This window comes from Pteropus alecto, unplaced genomic scaffold, assembly GCF_000325575.1.
Source record: "Pteropus alecto unplaced genomic scaffold, ASM32557v1 scaffold95, whole genome shotgun sequence".
NCBI lineage: Eukaryota > Metazoa > Chordata > Mammalia > Chiroptera > Pteropodidae > Pteropus > Pteropus alecto.
In genome coordinates, this window is record NW_006441071.1 from 22,911,925 (window position 1) to 22,924,720 (window position 12,796).

General features: G+C 38.8%; 1 protein-coding gene across 1 annotated transcript in view; it reads right to left on the reverse strand.

Annotated features, from left to right (window-relative positions):
* Positions 1 to 3,279: 3,279 nt before the first annotated feature.
* GNA14 (G protein subunit alpha 14) overlaps positions 3,280 to 12,796 on the reverse strand; it is a 154,934-nt gene continuing 145,417 nt past the window's right edge. Inside the window, exons 4-7 of the mRNA XM_006918454.3 lie at positions 11,629 to 11,757; positions 9,838 to 9,967; positions 7,271 to 7,424; positions 3,280 to 6,238 (exon numbers count right to left, since the gene is read on the reverse strand). Coding sequence (XP_006918516.1) covers positions 6,048 to 6,238; positions 7,271 to 7,424; positions 9,838 to 9,967; positions 11,629 to 11,757 — 604 coding nt within the window. The 3' untranslated portion in view covers positions 3,280 to 6,047. The remainder of the gene's footprint in view (positions 6,239 to 7,270; positions 7,425 to 9,837; positions 9,968 to 11,628; positions 11,758 to 12,796) is intronic.

Genomic DNA, 12,796 nt, shown 5'->3' on the forward strand with positions numbered 1-12,796 from the left:
TGGATCAGCTAGAAGCTGATGTTCAGGGGCTGAGAGAAGCAATAATAGAGGCTTCCCCATCTAACATGCATTTGTACACTCAAAAAGGAGAGCATTTGAAGGCCATCGTTGAAGACTTTACAAAGGTATATTGAATTAAACCCTGAAATTTCCAAACATGGGAATCTTGATTTCTATCTTAGTTGGAATGGAAGTCTCGTCCCTGATATAAAGAAGCAAATTGAAAGTGATGTAGTTGGATGAGGTCAGCTTATCGTTCAGGCTCACCCAATTCCTTGAGGAATTGGAAACAACTGTCTTTGTCTTACAAAATTTTACAAAAATGAGCAATCCAAGACTACCTATCCTTAACAATCTCAAAAGCTCCCCTCTTCATCTCAAAATGCTTGTAGACATTGTAACAGATTAGGACCTTGGAAACAGACTTGTCCTGCACTTAAGAAAAGGAAAAAATTAAATAGTAATGACCCTAGGTATCTGATAATACGATAATACGCAAATGTACCCCAGAACTCCTTGGAGAAAACTTAGGTACAGTCTGTGTGCCTTTGATATGTATATTTTCTAGCCTTATCTTCTCTAGGACCTGAGAACCATCTCTTTGAAACGAAAACTTTAAGGAGATAATTCTCATCAAAAGGAAAAAAGGAACTATTTATTTGAAATTGAGCAGAAGAAAAAAATTGTGCCTTCTTCACAAATATTGGTTAAAAAAAAGCTTTAGCTGAGTAGGTAAATTTAACTTATTTCATCTGCCAGAAACAATTTAGATCCAACTGTTCTTGTACAAATTAGTGAGTTTTGTATTATTGTACCTAATTAATGGCTAAAATTTTATGATAGCCATAAGGTCTCTGTTTGCTTCTGTCTGTATGTTTATGTATGTACATATAAATATATGTTGTAGATGTGTGATACTTTTCTACTTCCAGGTGGTATAGCCAAAATTAATTTGTAAAAGAGCTCTATTTCAGTTGGCTTAAATATATATGCTTATATGAAATAATATTTCTAGACTCTCTGAAATATCAAAACTAACCCAAATGTTTTCTAAGTTCACATGATCTGGGAAAATATTCAGTAAATAAGAGCTAGTTTAAATTGGTTTAATTAGGTATGTCTTCAGAGTTGTCAGAATGTAGACATACAACTTTTATTCTACCTGGGTTTATTAGTCAAACAGGTTCATGTTACCTCTGTTACAAAATTTGTCAGTAAGGAAAATAACAGAATGATGATTAACTTTATTTAATGTCTGATGAAATTTTCAGAAGTAATCTATGATTTTTAAGAACAAATGAATTAAATAGACGTAATTAAATAGAGGTTAAATAAACTTTTTAACAATTACGAAATTTTATAATATATGTCTACTTTAAAATAGCTTCCAAATGTTTTTGGTAACTTCAAACCTTAAAGTTTTGCTCAGGTAAGTTAAATGATGTAAATTCATTGAATATTTAGATCATTTTCAAATAAGAAACTGAAGCAATTATTAAATAAAGTTTTATCCACTCTTGGCTTCTTATTACAAAGAAACTAAATATATTTGGGTCTGTTAGTAAACATGTCTTACGCAACACCGGAAAACTGTACTATGAAGAAGCAGATGCTTTTAAAAATTATGGACTGTATTACTAAATTTGCCAGTCTACATAACGTTGGTATATAGCAGTTCAAAATGGCTATTTTCAATAGGAATTTAGGTTTCAAAGTTTGGGAATTCTAATTAATGTAGGTAATTAAAACTAGTAGAAATAGTAAGGGAAATATGTCTATGTGCGTAGAAAGTAAGATGTGTTTTTGGTCTTTAAGAAAAGGTATGAGGTACAGAGATGCATTTTTGTTAAGGAAAAGAGAATAATTTTGTCCTAAAGTACAACCAGTTCTTGCAGGGGAAAATAAAGGACAAATAAAGTAGATATAGAAAGTTTGGAAGTTTGAAAGAGGGGGAACCTTGTGTAATTAAGCTGGCTAAAATGGGATCAATTTACTCTAAGGGTTTGAAGATTAGCTTTATTATCAATAGTGTACTTATGTAAAACTAAAATCTAATTTTTTTTCATATTTGCTAAAAGGATTTTCTTGGACTGTTAGTCTGCTCTTGATAAAAGATTGTGAAAGGTTTTTCTTTACCTTTTAAGTAATCTGCCTAGAAAGCAAAAATTTTGTGTTTTACTAAAATATTTTGTGTGTTTCATATTATCTTTACATGAGGTCTTTGATTACCTAAGAAAACCAAGTCTTCTCAATATTGAGCTAAGGTTTGCTCACAACTGTGTAACCCGTTTTTGCCTTTTAAATCTTTATCACTTTGGTTAAATAAGTAATTAAGTATTGTTTCTTAATGATCTGTGATCCTGTTTTGTCAAGTGTCCAGAACTTTTGAAATTTTTGACAAATGTCCAAAAATCAAATTCTAAATTAAGTCTTTTTGAACTTGAACTATCTTGGAATATTTCAGAGGGCCCTTATAACATTTTAAGATTTCTCTCTCCTTGTAAAAAGGGATAGTAAACTAATTAGGATCCTGTTAAATGACATGGGAAGCAATGGCAAATAAGAAGTGATGCAAAAATTTCTTTAGGTTATATTCGTATGGATACATGTTATTACTTTGTGTTCCAGAAAATATGAAATTCCTGTAACTCTGATAGTCCTGGTATAATGTTACTCCAGCTATTATCTTAAAATATATGTCACAGAAACAACCAAATTTCCTTGTCAACTGCATTATAGTGAACTCTCACTAGATCTTTAACCATGGTTATTTTTAATTATTTTGTCATTTATAGATGTTTAGCTTTTGCAAAAGTTTTTCTGCCCAAGTGCTTCATCTCCAGGCAGATTCAGGGAAAGGACTCTGAAAAGCACCGGTTTCTGATAACTTTCAGATCATACCATTGAACTGGGTAAAAATTAACCAGGAAAATTCTAAGGAAAAACTGGATTCATAAAACTGATAACAAAAGATCAAGATCAATAAGAATTTATTGTATAGGATTGAATGAACTGATGAGGATCATTATAATTTTCATAACATCCAAAATCTTTTGTTTTTCCAGATTTAAGAAACTTTTTTTTTCTATTAAGCTATCTATGACTTACAGCGAGCAATTTAGTAAAGTAGACCTTTGTGAACAAGATGAAACAATTACTTTTGCTCTTTGCCTGATCCCTCCAGAATTTGGAAATTCTCAGTATTCTTATTTTCATGACAATATAGGTATTTGCGTAAGTTCAGTAAGAATATTCTCCTCCTAACAGGATACAACTGGAAACACTGGTTATATTAACAAGACTGGAATGTCACATGAGAATGTGCATGGAAGCAGACATGACCAATTTTAAGGAATTAAGGTTGACTTTATGGCAGCAATAAAGCCCTTTGGAAAAACCATCTGCTATCTTGCTTACCGGGTTCCTGGCAGCCTTACCAGGTAAGTAGCAAAGGTTACTTCCTGGCAGGAACAGGAACCTCTGGATATATTAGGGGCCTTGAGAAGAGAAAATAACCCAAATGTGTAAGTATTGTGGGCAGAGTCTGAAGGCCAGATGCTTGCTTGGCTTCCCAGCCTCCAGAGGCTTTTAAAAAGTCCAGCCTGAGATTCCTTAAGAAAAATTTCTTATATGGTCAATCACTGTTCTTGCTACACTTATTTAAATAATCAGGCCAATTTTATTGAGACCAGATTTATTTTGTAAGCAAATTAGTTTTACTGTAATTATCTTTTGTAAAAATGGGTGATTATAAAGAGAAAACATATGCTTCAGTAGAAACTAATGTACCTTGTAGATATCTGATTCTAGATTGTGATATCATTACCTGTAAACTGGATTGGATCCTGAATTCTTCTAGTTTCCTCAAATAATCTGGCTACAACTCCTCAAACTAACGTTTCCATTTTCCTCTCAAGCTTTTGACTTGGAATCACTAAAAACAAATTGTATGAGATTCCTAGAAATGTGATATGACTTGGTATAGTTATTACTTGTAATTCTAGTTATCTTTAAATGTATTTCATAGAAATAATGACATTTCCTTATCAGTTGTATTATAATGAACTCTCATCAGATCTTTAACCATGGTCATTTTTAAATTTTTTGTCATTTACAGAAATTATTGTTTTGCTTTTGCAAAAATGTTTCCCAAAGCTTTGCCATCTGAATGTGAACAACTTGATATAAACTTCAGCAAAATGGCCACAGTAGCTCATGTTCAGACACTCTTTGTGCCTGTCTTTTGGGCCACTTAGAAATTTACCCGAACGTGCAATGACATCAGAGACATTCAAACTACAAAAGATGCTTCATCTAAAAATCTTCTGACTGGCTGCCCACAGGACTCAGACTGGGTTTGTAATTTGTTTCAACCATTAACTTTATTTTCTTTTGTTTCCATAGATATGTCTCTTATTAAATACCTGATTGCTCATATTATATAAGCCTAACTTTGGAGCCTACCTGCAACACCATCTCCTGAAATGAGAGACAACTGTTTTAACTGAACTTTAACTACTCTCAAGACTGGTTCAATGAGATAATACAAGCTATCTATCAACTTAGCTTCTGGACTGTGAAGCTCCTTTGAAGGGTCAAAGGTAGGACTGAAGGAGAGCAGAAATATACGATCCCAAAATAGGCCTCCTTGGCGTAAGGATTATTTTTAAGAAACTGACACAGGAAAAACAGAATTAAATGCCCCATGGTAAGGGAAATTTACATAAAAGAAATCTCCATTTGTGTGTCTCCTTCTCTGCCAGAAAGAGATGAATGACTCCAAATCACAAGAAACTTATCAATGGAGAAGGTGCCCAACTTAAATCTGCAATAGCAACCTGTGCTTTTTTTCGTGGTAACTTCCCTTAACCGGCCTTTCTCATGCCCCCGACATCTTTTGTCTTTAGCTGAAGAAGGTATTTAAGATGGTGGCTTGGGCCATTTCGGGGAATTGCTCAGTCTTCCTGTGTATCTCCCACATATACAGGAGATATAGATGTTATTAAACTTCTGGGTTTTTTCTCCTGTTAATCTTTTATTACAGGGAGGAGTCTCACCCAGGAACCGATAAGGTAGGGGTAAAATTGTTTTTTCTCTCCAAGGACATTTCGAAAGTCTCTGAGTAGTTAACTGTTGAAGTTACAGCATTTTTCTTCTTAGCAAAATCATAAATCAACCATGAGCTCAAAGAAACACAACGTAATCCAATGCTAATGGCAGAATGGTATATTCTTAGCCTCCTCAGGAAGGCACAGCATACATGGTTCAAACAGCAAAACTGTAGTGGTCATCAGAACTTTGGCAGGGGTTACAATACATTTGTTAAACAATTTGGACTTTTTTAGCTATTTCATAAGTTTCTGAGGCTTGGTAACATACATTGAAATATATACACACTTTTCACCAATGCAATATCAATATATATGCTATCTAGAGCCCATTCACCTTATGTCAACTTTGGCTTCATGGTGATCAAACTGTGGCAAAACTAAATTAGATGTACTGACAGTCATTAATTTGGCTTAGATAGTTAACAAAAAGAACCCACTATTTTTAATAAAATTTTGGTGAAATGTTAAAGGCATCATACTTCAGCATAAAGAGAAGAACACTCAAAAATGCCTCACAATTACAAGATTTAAAAACAAGCTTAAAATTCAACTTTCTTGGGTCTCAAGGCTTGATCTCTAAATTAACAGGCCTCCCTGTTATGTGATTTTAAATGGCTATTAAACACAAATTTAATTTAAAAAAAGTAAATCACAGTAGCTTTTTAAAATTCTATAAAATATCAAAGTCAAAAATTATACAAAGTCAAAAAGTCAAAAGTCAAAAGAAATATAAAAACTATTTTGGAATAAAGACTTTGAAAAAGTTTTGCTAAACTCAAATATCTTACAAGCTCCTTCTCTGTCCTTGTAGCCTGCGTGACAGACTTGGTGCTGCCCAGGGGGCTGGGTCCGGTGATGTCAGAAGCACTCGGAAATAAAACGCAAGGGGCTTGCGAGTCCTGTCTTCTGGTTTTGGCAAGGCATGGGCAGCAGCTTCTAAACTAGGTTGAATTCCCTCAGATTTAGTTGTAGAATTGTGTCTTTCACAGCAGCGAACACAAAGCGGATATTCTCTGTGTCTGTAGCACATGTGAAGTGGGAATAGATGACTTTCTCTTTGTCAGGATTCTGGTCTTGATAAAGCTTCAAGATAAAGTCTCTGGCAGCTTTGACATCCTGCTTTGGTCCTGGTCATGATGTCAGTTAGAGGAATAAAGAAGAAAGATAGCAACTCACCACGAGGTCCTAATCATTTTCAATATGCCCTTGTTCTTATTTGGGATGTTTCTTTGAGCTCTTATTTCTAGGGAATAGTTTACCTGGGGCACTATTATTATGTCTCATTATGAATCTGTAATAGAGCATTTTAAAGTATCTACTGGTATCTAAAAATTATACTTTAAGGTAATTTGTTGAAAAATAATGACCCAATTAATTTTTACTGATTCGGACCACTTGTGAAGAGAGAATTTTTATTAACTCCAGCAGCCAGAAGTGGGTGAGGAGAGGGAAAAGGAAGAACATGGGAGCTAACGTTATCGGGCACCCAAGTCTGACTTTAAAGTTTGTGGGCTCTATACTACAGGGCCCATGCGGATAATAAAAGGAGAGTGCTAAAACACTACTCCTCTCTAAACATCAATGTCAAAGTTAGTAATATTTGAGATCTCCGGTACCAGAAATAATAAGCAATAAGGCATAAACTCTCCTGCTTTGGATCAGTCATGTATATAAAGAACCTCAGTGTCTACCCTGTATCTGGCAAAGGGGCTGCTACACTCTAACCTACACAGAAGTGCCAGGTGCTTCTGGCAGTAGGAACGCAAAGGTAAGTCAAGCACAGTCTCTGCCCTCAGGAACTACTACCTGGGGAGAGGGCTGAGTGAGCATGGTGAGCCCAGGGAGCATAAGGGAGGCACACCTGCTGTGGAGGAGGTAGGAGGTGAGGGTCAGAAGGACTTCCCACAGGAGAGGGTGCCTGAGCTGGATCTTGGCAAATGAAGTAGAGTCAGAAAAAGGAGTTGGCAAGTGTATCCCAGGCACTGGGAGAAGCATGTGTAGAGGCACTGAGGCAAGAACACAGAATGAGGCAACTGAGCTTCCCTTCAAAGGTGGGGGAATGGTGAGAAGGCCTGTTAGAGGCAGATCAGGGAGGCCCCTGGGAGCCACGTTAAGAACTCTGGACTGATACTAGCAAGGTCAGCGAGATGGACACTTACCTGTATATTGTGGAAAATAGCTAATTAGATGAGAGTACATGATTTTCTCTTCCAGAAGATCCTTCTTGTTTAAGAACAAAATCACAGACGAGTTCAGAAACCAGGGGTAAGTGATAATGGTTTTAAATAAGGCTTTGCTCTCTTCCATGCGGTTCTGAGAAACAAGGCACTTAGGGTTAACTTGAAAGAAAAGCGATACTTTGGAAACATGCCCTTCCCTGCATCCATCCATCTGTCCTCCTCTCACCCAGCTCTAGTCTCGGGCCCCTGTCTTTGCTGAAGCAGGTGAGCACGTGGGGCCCCTCAGGGCACCAGGCCTCTCGCCTCTATTTCCCCCACCCTCTCATTGATCACCCCTTCTGGATCGTCTCTCCTGTAGCACCCCGACTCTTCCCCAGCCCTAACCTAACAGGTAAGGATATAAAAAGGGCTTCTGCGCAACTTGGAAAAAGAAGGTTCACACCTATATTTGAGAAGTTTTCTGTAATTATTGGGATTACCCAGTAGAGGAAGTTCACAGCTTTAGATCTAAGACACCCAGTTTATTGAGTGTGGGGCTCCAGACTGCATGTCAAGAATCAGGTGACGATGAGGGGAAGGTAGGCTCTTCCAGCAGAGAAGGGAACTAACGCGACTGAGCACCTGTGCCACGCTTTGCATGCAGGTAATACAGGTGAGCTCTACAAGGGGAACAGGGTCCCCACGTTAAGGACGAGCATACTGTATTGTTCACAAAATTTAAGTACTTTCCCAAACCTGTATAATAGTAGCATCTAGTGGAAATTATGTAGAAGGACAGTAAAATTTCTGAACATTAGGCATTGGCAAGAAAATACTAAATATTCCTAATTTATGGATCGCAAGCAGACAAGCACATATAAATCTCATCTGGTGATAATAACTGTCCTCTAGCCTTCTCAAGTATTTCTGGGAGGAAACAAACAAAAACTTCCCTTTGGCGAGAGAAGTGGTCAGACTGAAAACATCAAAGTTCTGATGGAGAAGCTAAGAAAAGAGGGGTATAACTCCCAGACACATGGGCTCATTCTCCTGCTCAGTACATTTTGAGGGATTAAGATCTGGAATTTGTTACCAGAAAGGTAACACCTTAATGTTTTTAAAGCTACTTTAAAATTTATAACCATCTCCAAGGAAATACAATATATGAGAAAACAATCCCTATACGGCGTAACGAGTGGCTGTAACACATACCTATACAACCAGGAGAGAAAAGTCTGGAGTGGCAACTACTTAATTTTTCTCCAAATACTTTGTGATTTTTTTTTTAGGCGAGGAGAAAATGTTTAATCACATAAGACTGAAGGGAGTTGTCCCTTGCACACCTAATATTTCGAGTTTCCTAAAAAACATCATAGGTAATTCCTTAGACAAATGTGGAGCTAGTTTTTCATATTGATAACTTGAGGCTTTTTTAAAAAAAAAAAAATTTTCTGCTGTAAGAGTTGGGTGGCAGCCGAGATTTCTGTTCTTTGCACAATGACACTATCAAACGGGTTAATCTTCCACTAATTAGCAAAGTAACTGCTCCTCAGAGAAAAGCTTGCTCTCAAGAAAAACAAGATGAGTTGTCCATAGTTATTGCCTAATCCTGGACAGAGTTCTTTATTGATTTACTTGTATGCCCTAGAAACAAGAGACATTTTTCTAAAAGGTCGAGAGGACTTGTGAAGGGTAGGGGAAAAGACGATGGGAAGAGAATGGTATCTCACAGCAGATACCCCCAGTTTCACAAAGAAGTGACTGATGGTTCACATCACTTTCCTGACAGATCCAGCTAATGGACTTCGACCCAGCCAGTGGAATGACAGCTCTGCAGAGGACACTGAATTCCTGACTGGGATGGATCCGTTCCAGCTGCCCCGAGCAAGTCCCTTCCACAGGAAGTGAAGGGCAGATGCTGTCCCAGAACAGCTCCAAGATGGAGCATCACTCCCCATGCCAACTCAGCTAGAGACTGAATGGGGGAGCACCGTGGGCCGTGGAGGTTGGGAAGCCTGGAAAAGATACCCCCAACTCAAACCAAGGAATATGACTCTATTGCAGGGTCCAAAAGATGGTAATTTTGAAAACTCCCAGGGGATTTCAGTACACAGCCAAGACTGAGAACTAGTGCTTTTGAGTGGCTCCACCCCTGACAGTACATTAGATGAGATCCCTGCTCGGCCGCACGCACCAATTAAATCAGAATCTTGGGCTGGACCCAGGTACCAGATTTACCTTTAAGGTCCTGAGGAATCCCATTGTGCGTCCAAGTTTGAGAACCAGGTTTCCAGGTCAGTGATTCTCAAACTTTCATGTTTAGGTGAATTACCTGGGATCTTTTTAAAATATAGATTCTGATTGATTTGGCTTGTGGTGATTCAGTAGGTCTATTTCTGACAAGCACCCAAGTATGTCTGTTGTTGCTGGTCCACAAACTACACTTTGAATAGTAAGATGATTTAATCTCAGGAATAGAGTCTAATGCCAGAGCTGGCTGGCTTCTAGCAAACTGCAGAAATAGGTCTCTATCTTCCACAGCTAACCAAACTCCCCACCCAACATACCTCATTGTCACACTCAGCTAGGACCTGGTCGTATTCACTCAGAGCAACCAAAAAGATAATGGAAGTGACGCTCTCAAAGCAGTGAATCCATTTCCGTCTTTCAGATCGCTGGCCACCAACGTCTACCATCCTGTTTGATAGAAACACAGATCACTCAAAAGCTGGAATACGTGACTCTTTGGAGAAAAAGGACTTAAATCATTGTACCACGGAAATCGACACGTTTTAGAGTCCTCAGTAATTTTTAAGAGTGAAAAGGGGTCCTGAGATTAAAATGTTTGAGCACCGATGCTTTAGGCAGTGAGGAGCCCACAGAAGTTTCCTAGTAAGGAGGCACAGAATATAAGTGAAGTTACCGAAAACAGATGCGCAGAGGTCACTCAGGTGGAGCCCGCATGGGGACACTGGTTAGGAAGCTGCTGCAATACTCTAAGCCACAAAGGGGCAGAAAGGCCAGCAGCCTTCTAGGTCCACTCAGCTTCCTCAAGGCCTTTGCCCCCTTTCTGTTTTCATGTTCTTCTAATTTATTCACAAGTCCTTTCTCCATTAGGTGGATACACCCCTTCTTCCCTATAGAGATCTGTAAGTGCCCTCTGTCCAATATGGAAATCCAAAGTGTCTGCGGGAAAAATATCAGGGACTCATAGCCAAAGGATTGATCACAAGCTCGAATGCTACAGGAGTCAGGCAGTTTATGAAATTGGGTCGAGTGGGCCTCTGCAAAGTAGAAAAGCATGCACTTTGAGAGTGCCAGGGGCCCGCTCTCTAAAGGGCTGACTGCTACACAACTGTAGTCAACCGCTGCAGGACAAAAATGGAGGCTTACTACAACCAGACCCTCCAACTTTTCAAAAGAAACTAAATACCAAACGTTTTAAGTGAAATAGCCCAGTTTTTAAATGTTGGCTCAAAAGGTTTTTAAAACACAAAGTGTGCCAAAGAGAATACATTTGTGGACCAGGTACAGGTTTCGAAAACATTGATTCTGAAAAGGTTTAGATAAATTCATGGGTGCACAACACAGGAGATGTGCTCACAAAGATGCAAATTTTCCGAGCGCTCAACCACAGGGCTCCCCCATTGCTCCAGAAGCACTGAGCTATATAATGGGGTTACAGACAGGATCTGGGCGTGACAGGACTGGACTTCTGTCGTCTCAACTAGGAAAGCATGTATAATATCTATTAGGAGGAACAAGGGAACTAATGGATATTAAAGTGCTTTGAAATTTGCAGTGCTATGCATATGTAGTACGTTATTTTTTTGCCATAATTAAATGCAATCTACTTAAGTCATCCTAAAGTATTTCCTCTATTTATATGTAAACATACATTTTTACACAGCTGTATAACAGTTTACATATATATTATCTTACATAATTCTCAATACACACTTACGTATTGATTCTTAGTTTTTTTAAGGATAAATCTTGGAGAATGAAATAAAAGGGAAGAAAAATAGTCAGTTCTAGGGAAAAAACATCAGTATAGTCAATTTGTGGGTTACAGAAGCACACGTGTACGTGTGTGTGTGTATGTATGTGTGAATCATAAGAATCATCCCAGACATCAGTGAGGAGACTCTTCATCTTTATGGGGAATTTTAAGGTGAGGTCCTCTCAATAGGAACACTTGAGATCAACTACCACAATTCTAAATACCCTGTGATGGCGAGGGCTCTATTGCCCTAAAAGATACAACTCCTTTTAGGAATAAAACATTTAAGAATCTTTTTAGGGACTTCCAAGCCTGGACAGATTCTTAATGGACCATGTCAGAGAGACATTCTTACCGAAAGATGATGTTTTCCAAGTCAAACGGATACTCAATGATGCCGGTCGTGGGCACTCGAACACGAAGCACGTCTTGCTGCGTTGGCACGAACGAGGGCATGGCAATCCGGTCAATGTCAGTCAGGTAACTGTGACATTAGAGGACAAGGTGCTGAGCCTCATTTTAGAGAAGGGAGATGTGTCCATCCCACTCCCAGGAAGTCACCCCGACTCAGAGTGACCCCCACTCAGATTCATGCGTTCCATCAGTGACCCAGAGCCAGCGTTCCAGCCCTCCTCCAACTGTTTTGGAGAGAATATGGATCAGAAGCTTCACGAGCCTTTAGGGAACTCTGTGGATGACTCCATCTCTTCCTCCTCGTTCTAAGCTCAATCACTATCTAGCCAGTGAGAGAGAGGGCAAGGCCAGGAAGGAATGGAATCTGATCTCTGGTCTCTCATCCGACCTCCTTCCAAAGGCCCCTCCCCCCTCCGACACTTGCCCTCATCCAAAATATAAAATGTAGATGCTGTTCTTGAACAATTTTTTCAATGAATTAGTTTCTAAGAAAATATAAAGGCATAAAATAGGCCAATGAGAAGTTCTTTCAAAAACAAAACAAGAAAAAGTTTTTCTGTTACACTGGGAAATGAAACATCTAAAATAAACCCAAAACTTGTCTTGGATTGTTTGGGGGCATATATTAGAGCCCTGAGCTTAAAACATACCACTTTCCTGTGGTAAAACAAAAGGATACTTTTTAAAAAAAAATTTAAAGCCTTTACAAAAGGCATTTTTGAGTAAAATAACTGTAACTCCGGCCCTGGCCACTGAGTGACAAGAGTTGGTGATTTGGAGCCCCATGCAAACTGAGGCTGGGCCTGCCTTCTCCCTGCACAGGCGGAGCCAACTAGTTCTGAGCAGGTGGCATGAAGGGGAACCAAACGGTAACAAGCTAACAGCATTCACCGCACAGCCCTCAGTTCAGGAAGCAAACCACTGAAGCGGCCTGCTTGCGACCTACTCCCTGTGCCCCATACATGTCCCCAAGGCTATTGCCACTGACTGTGTGTGATTTTTTTTTTTACTTAGACCCATCTCGTTCCACCAGAATGTTAATGTTCCTTGACCTTAGCACTAGTTGTACCTGCCACGCTTACCATGGTGCCTGATCCATAGCAGGCACA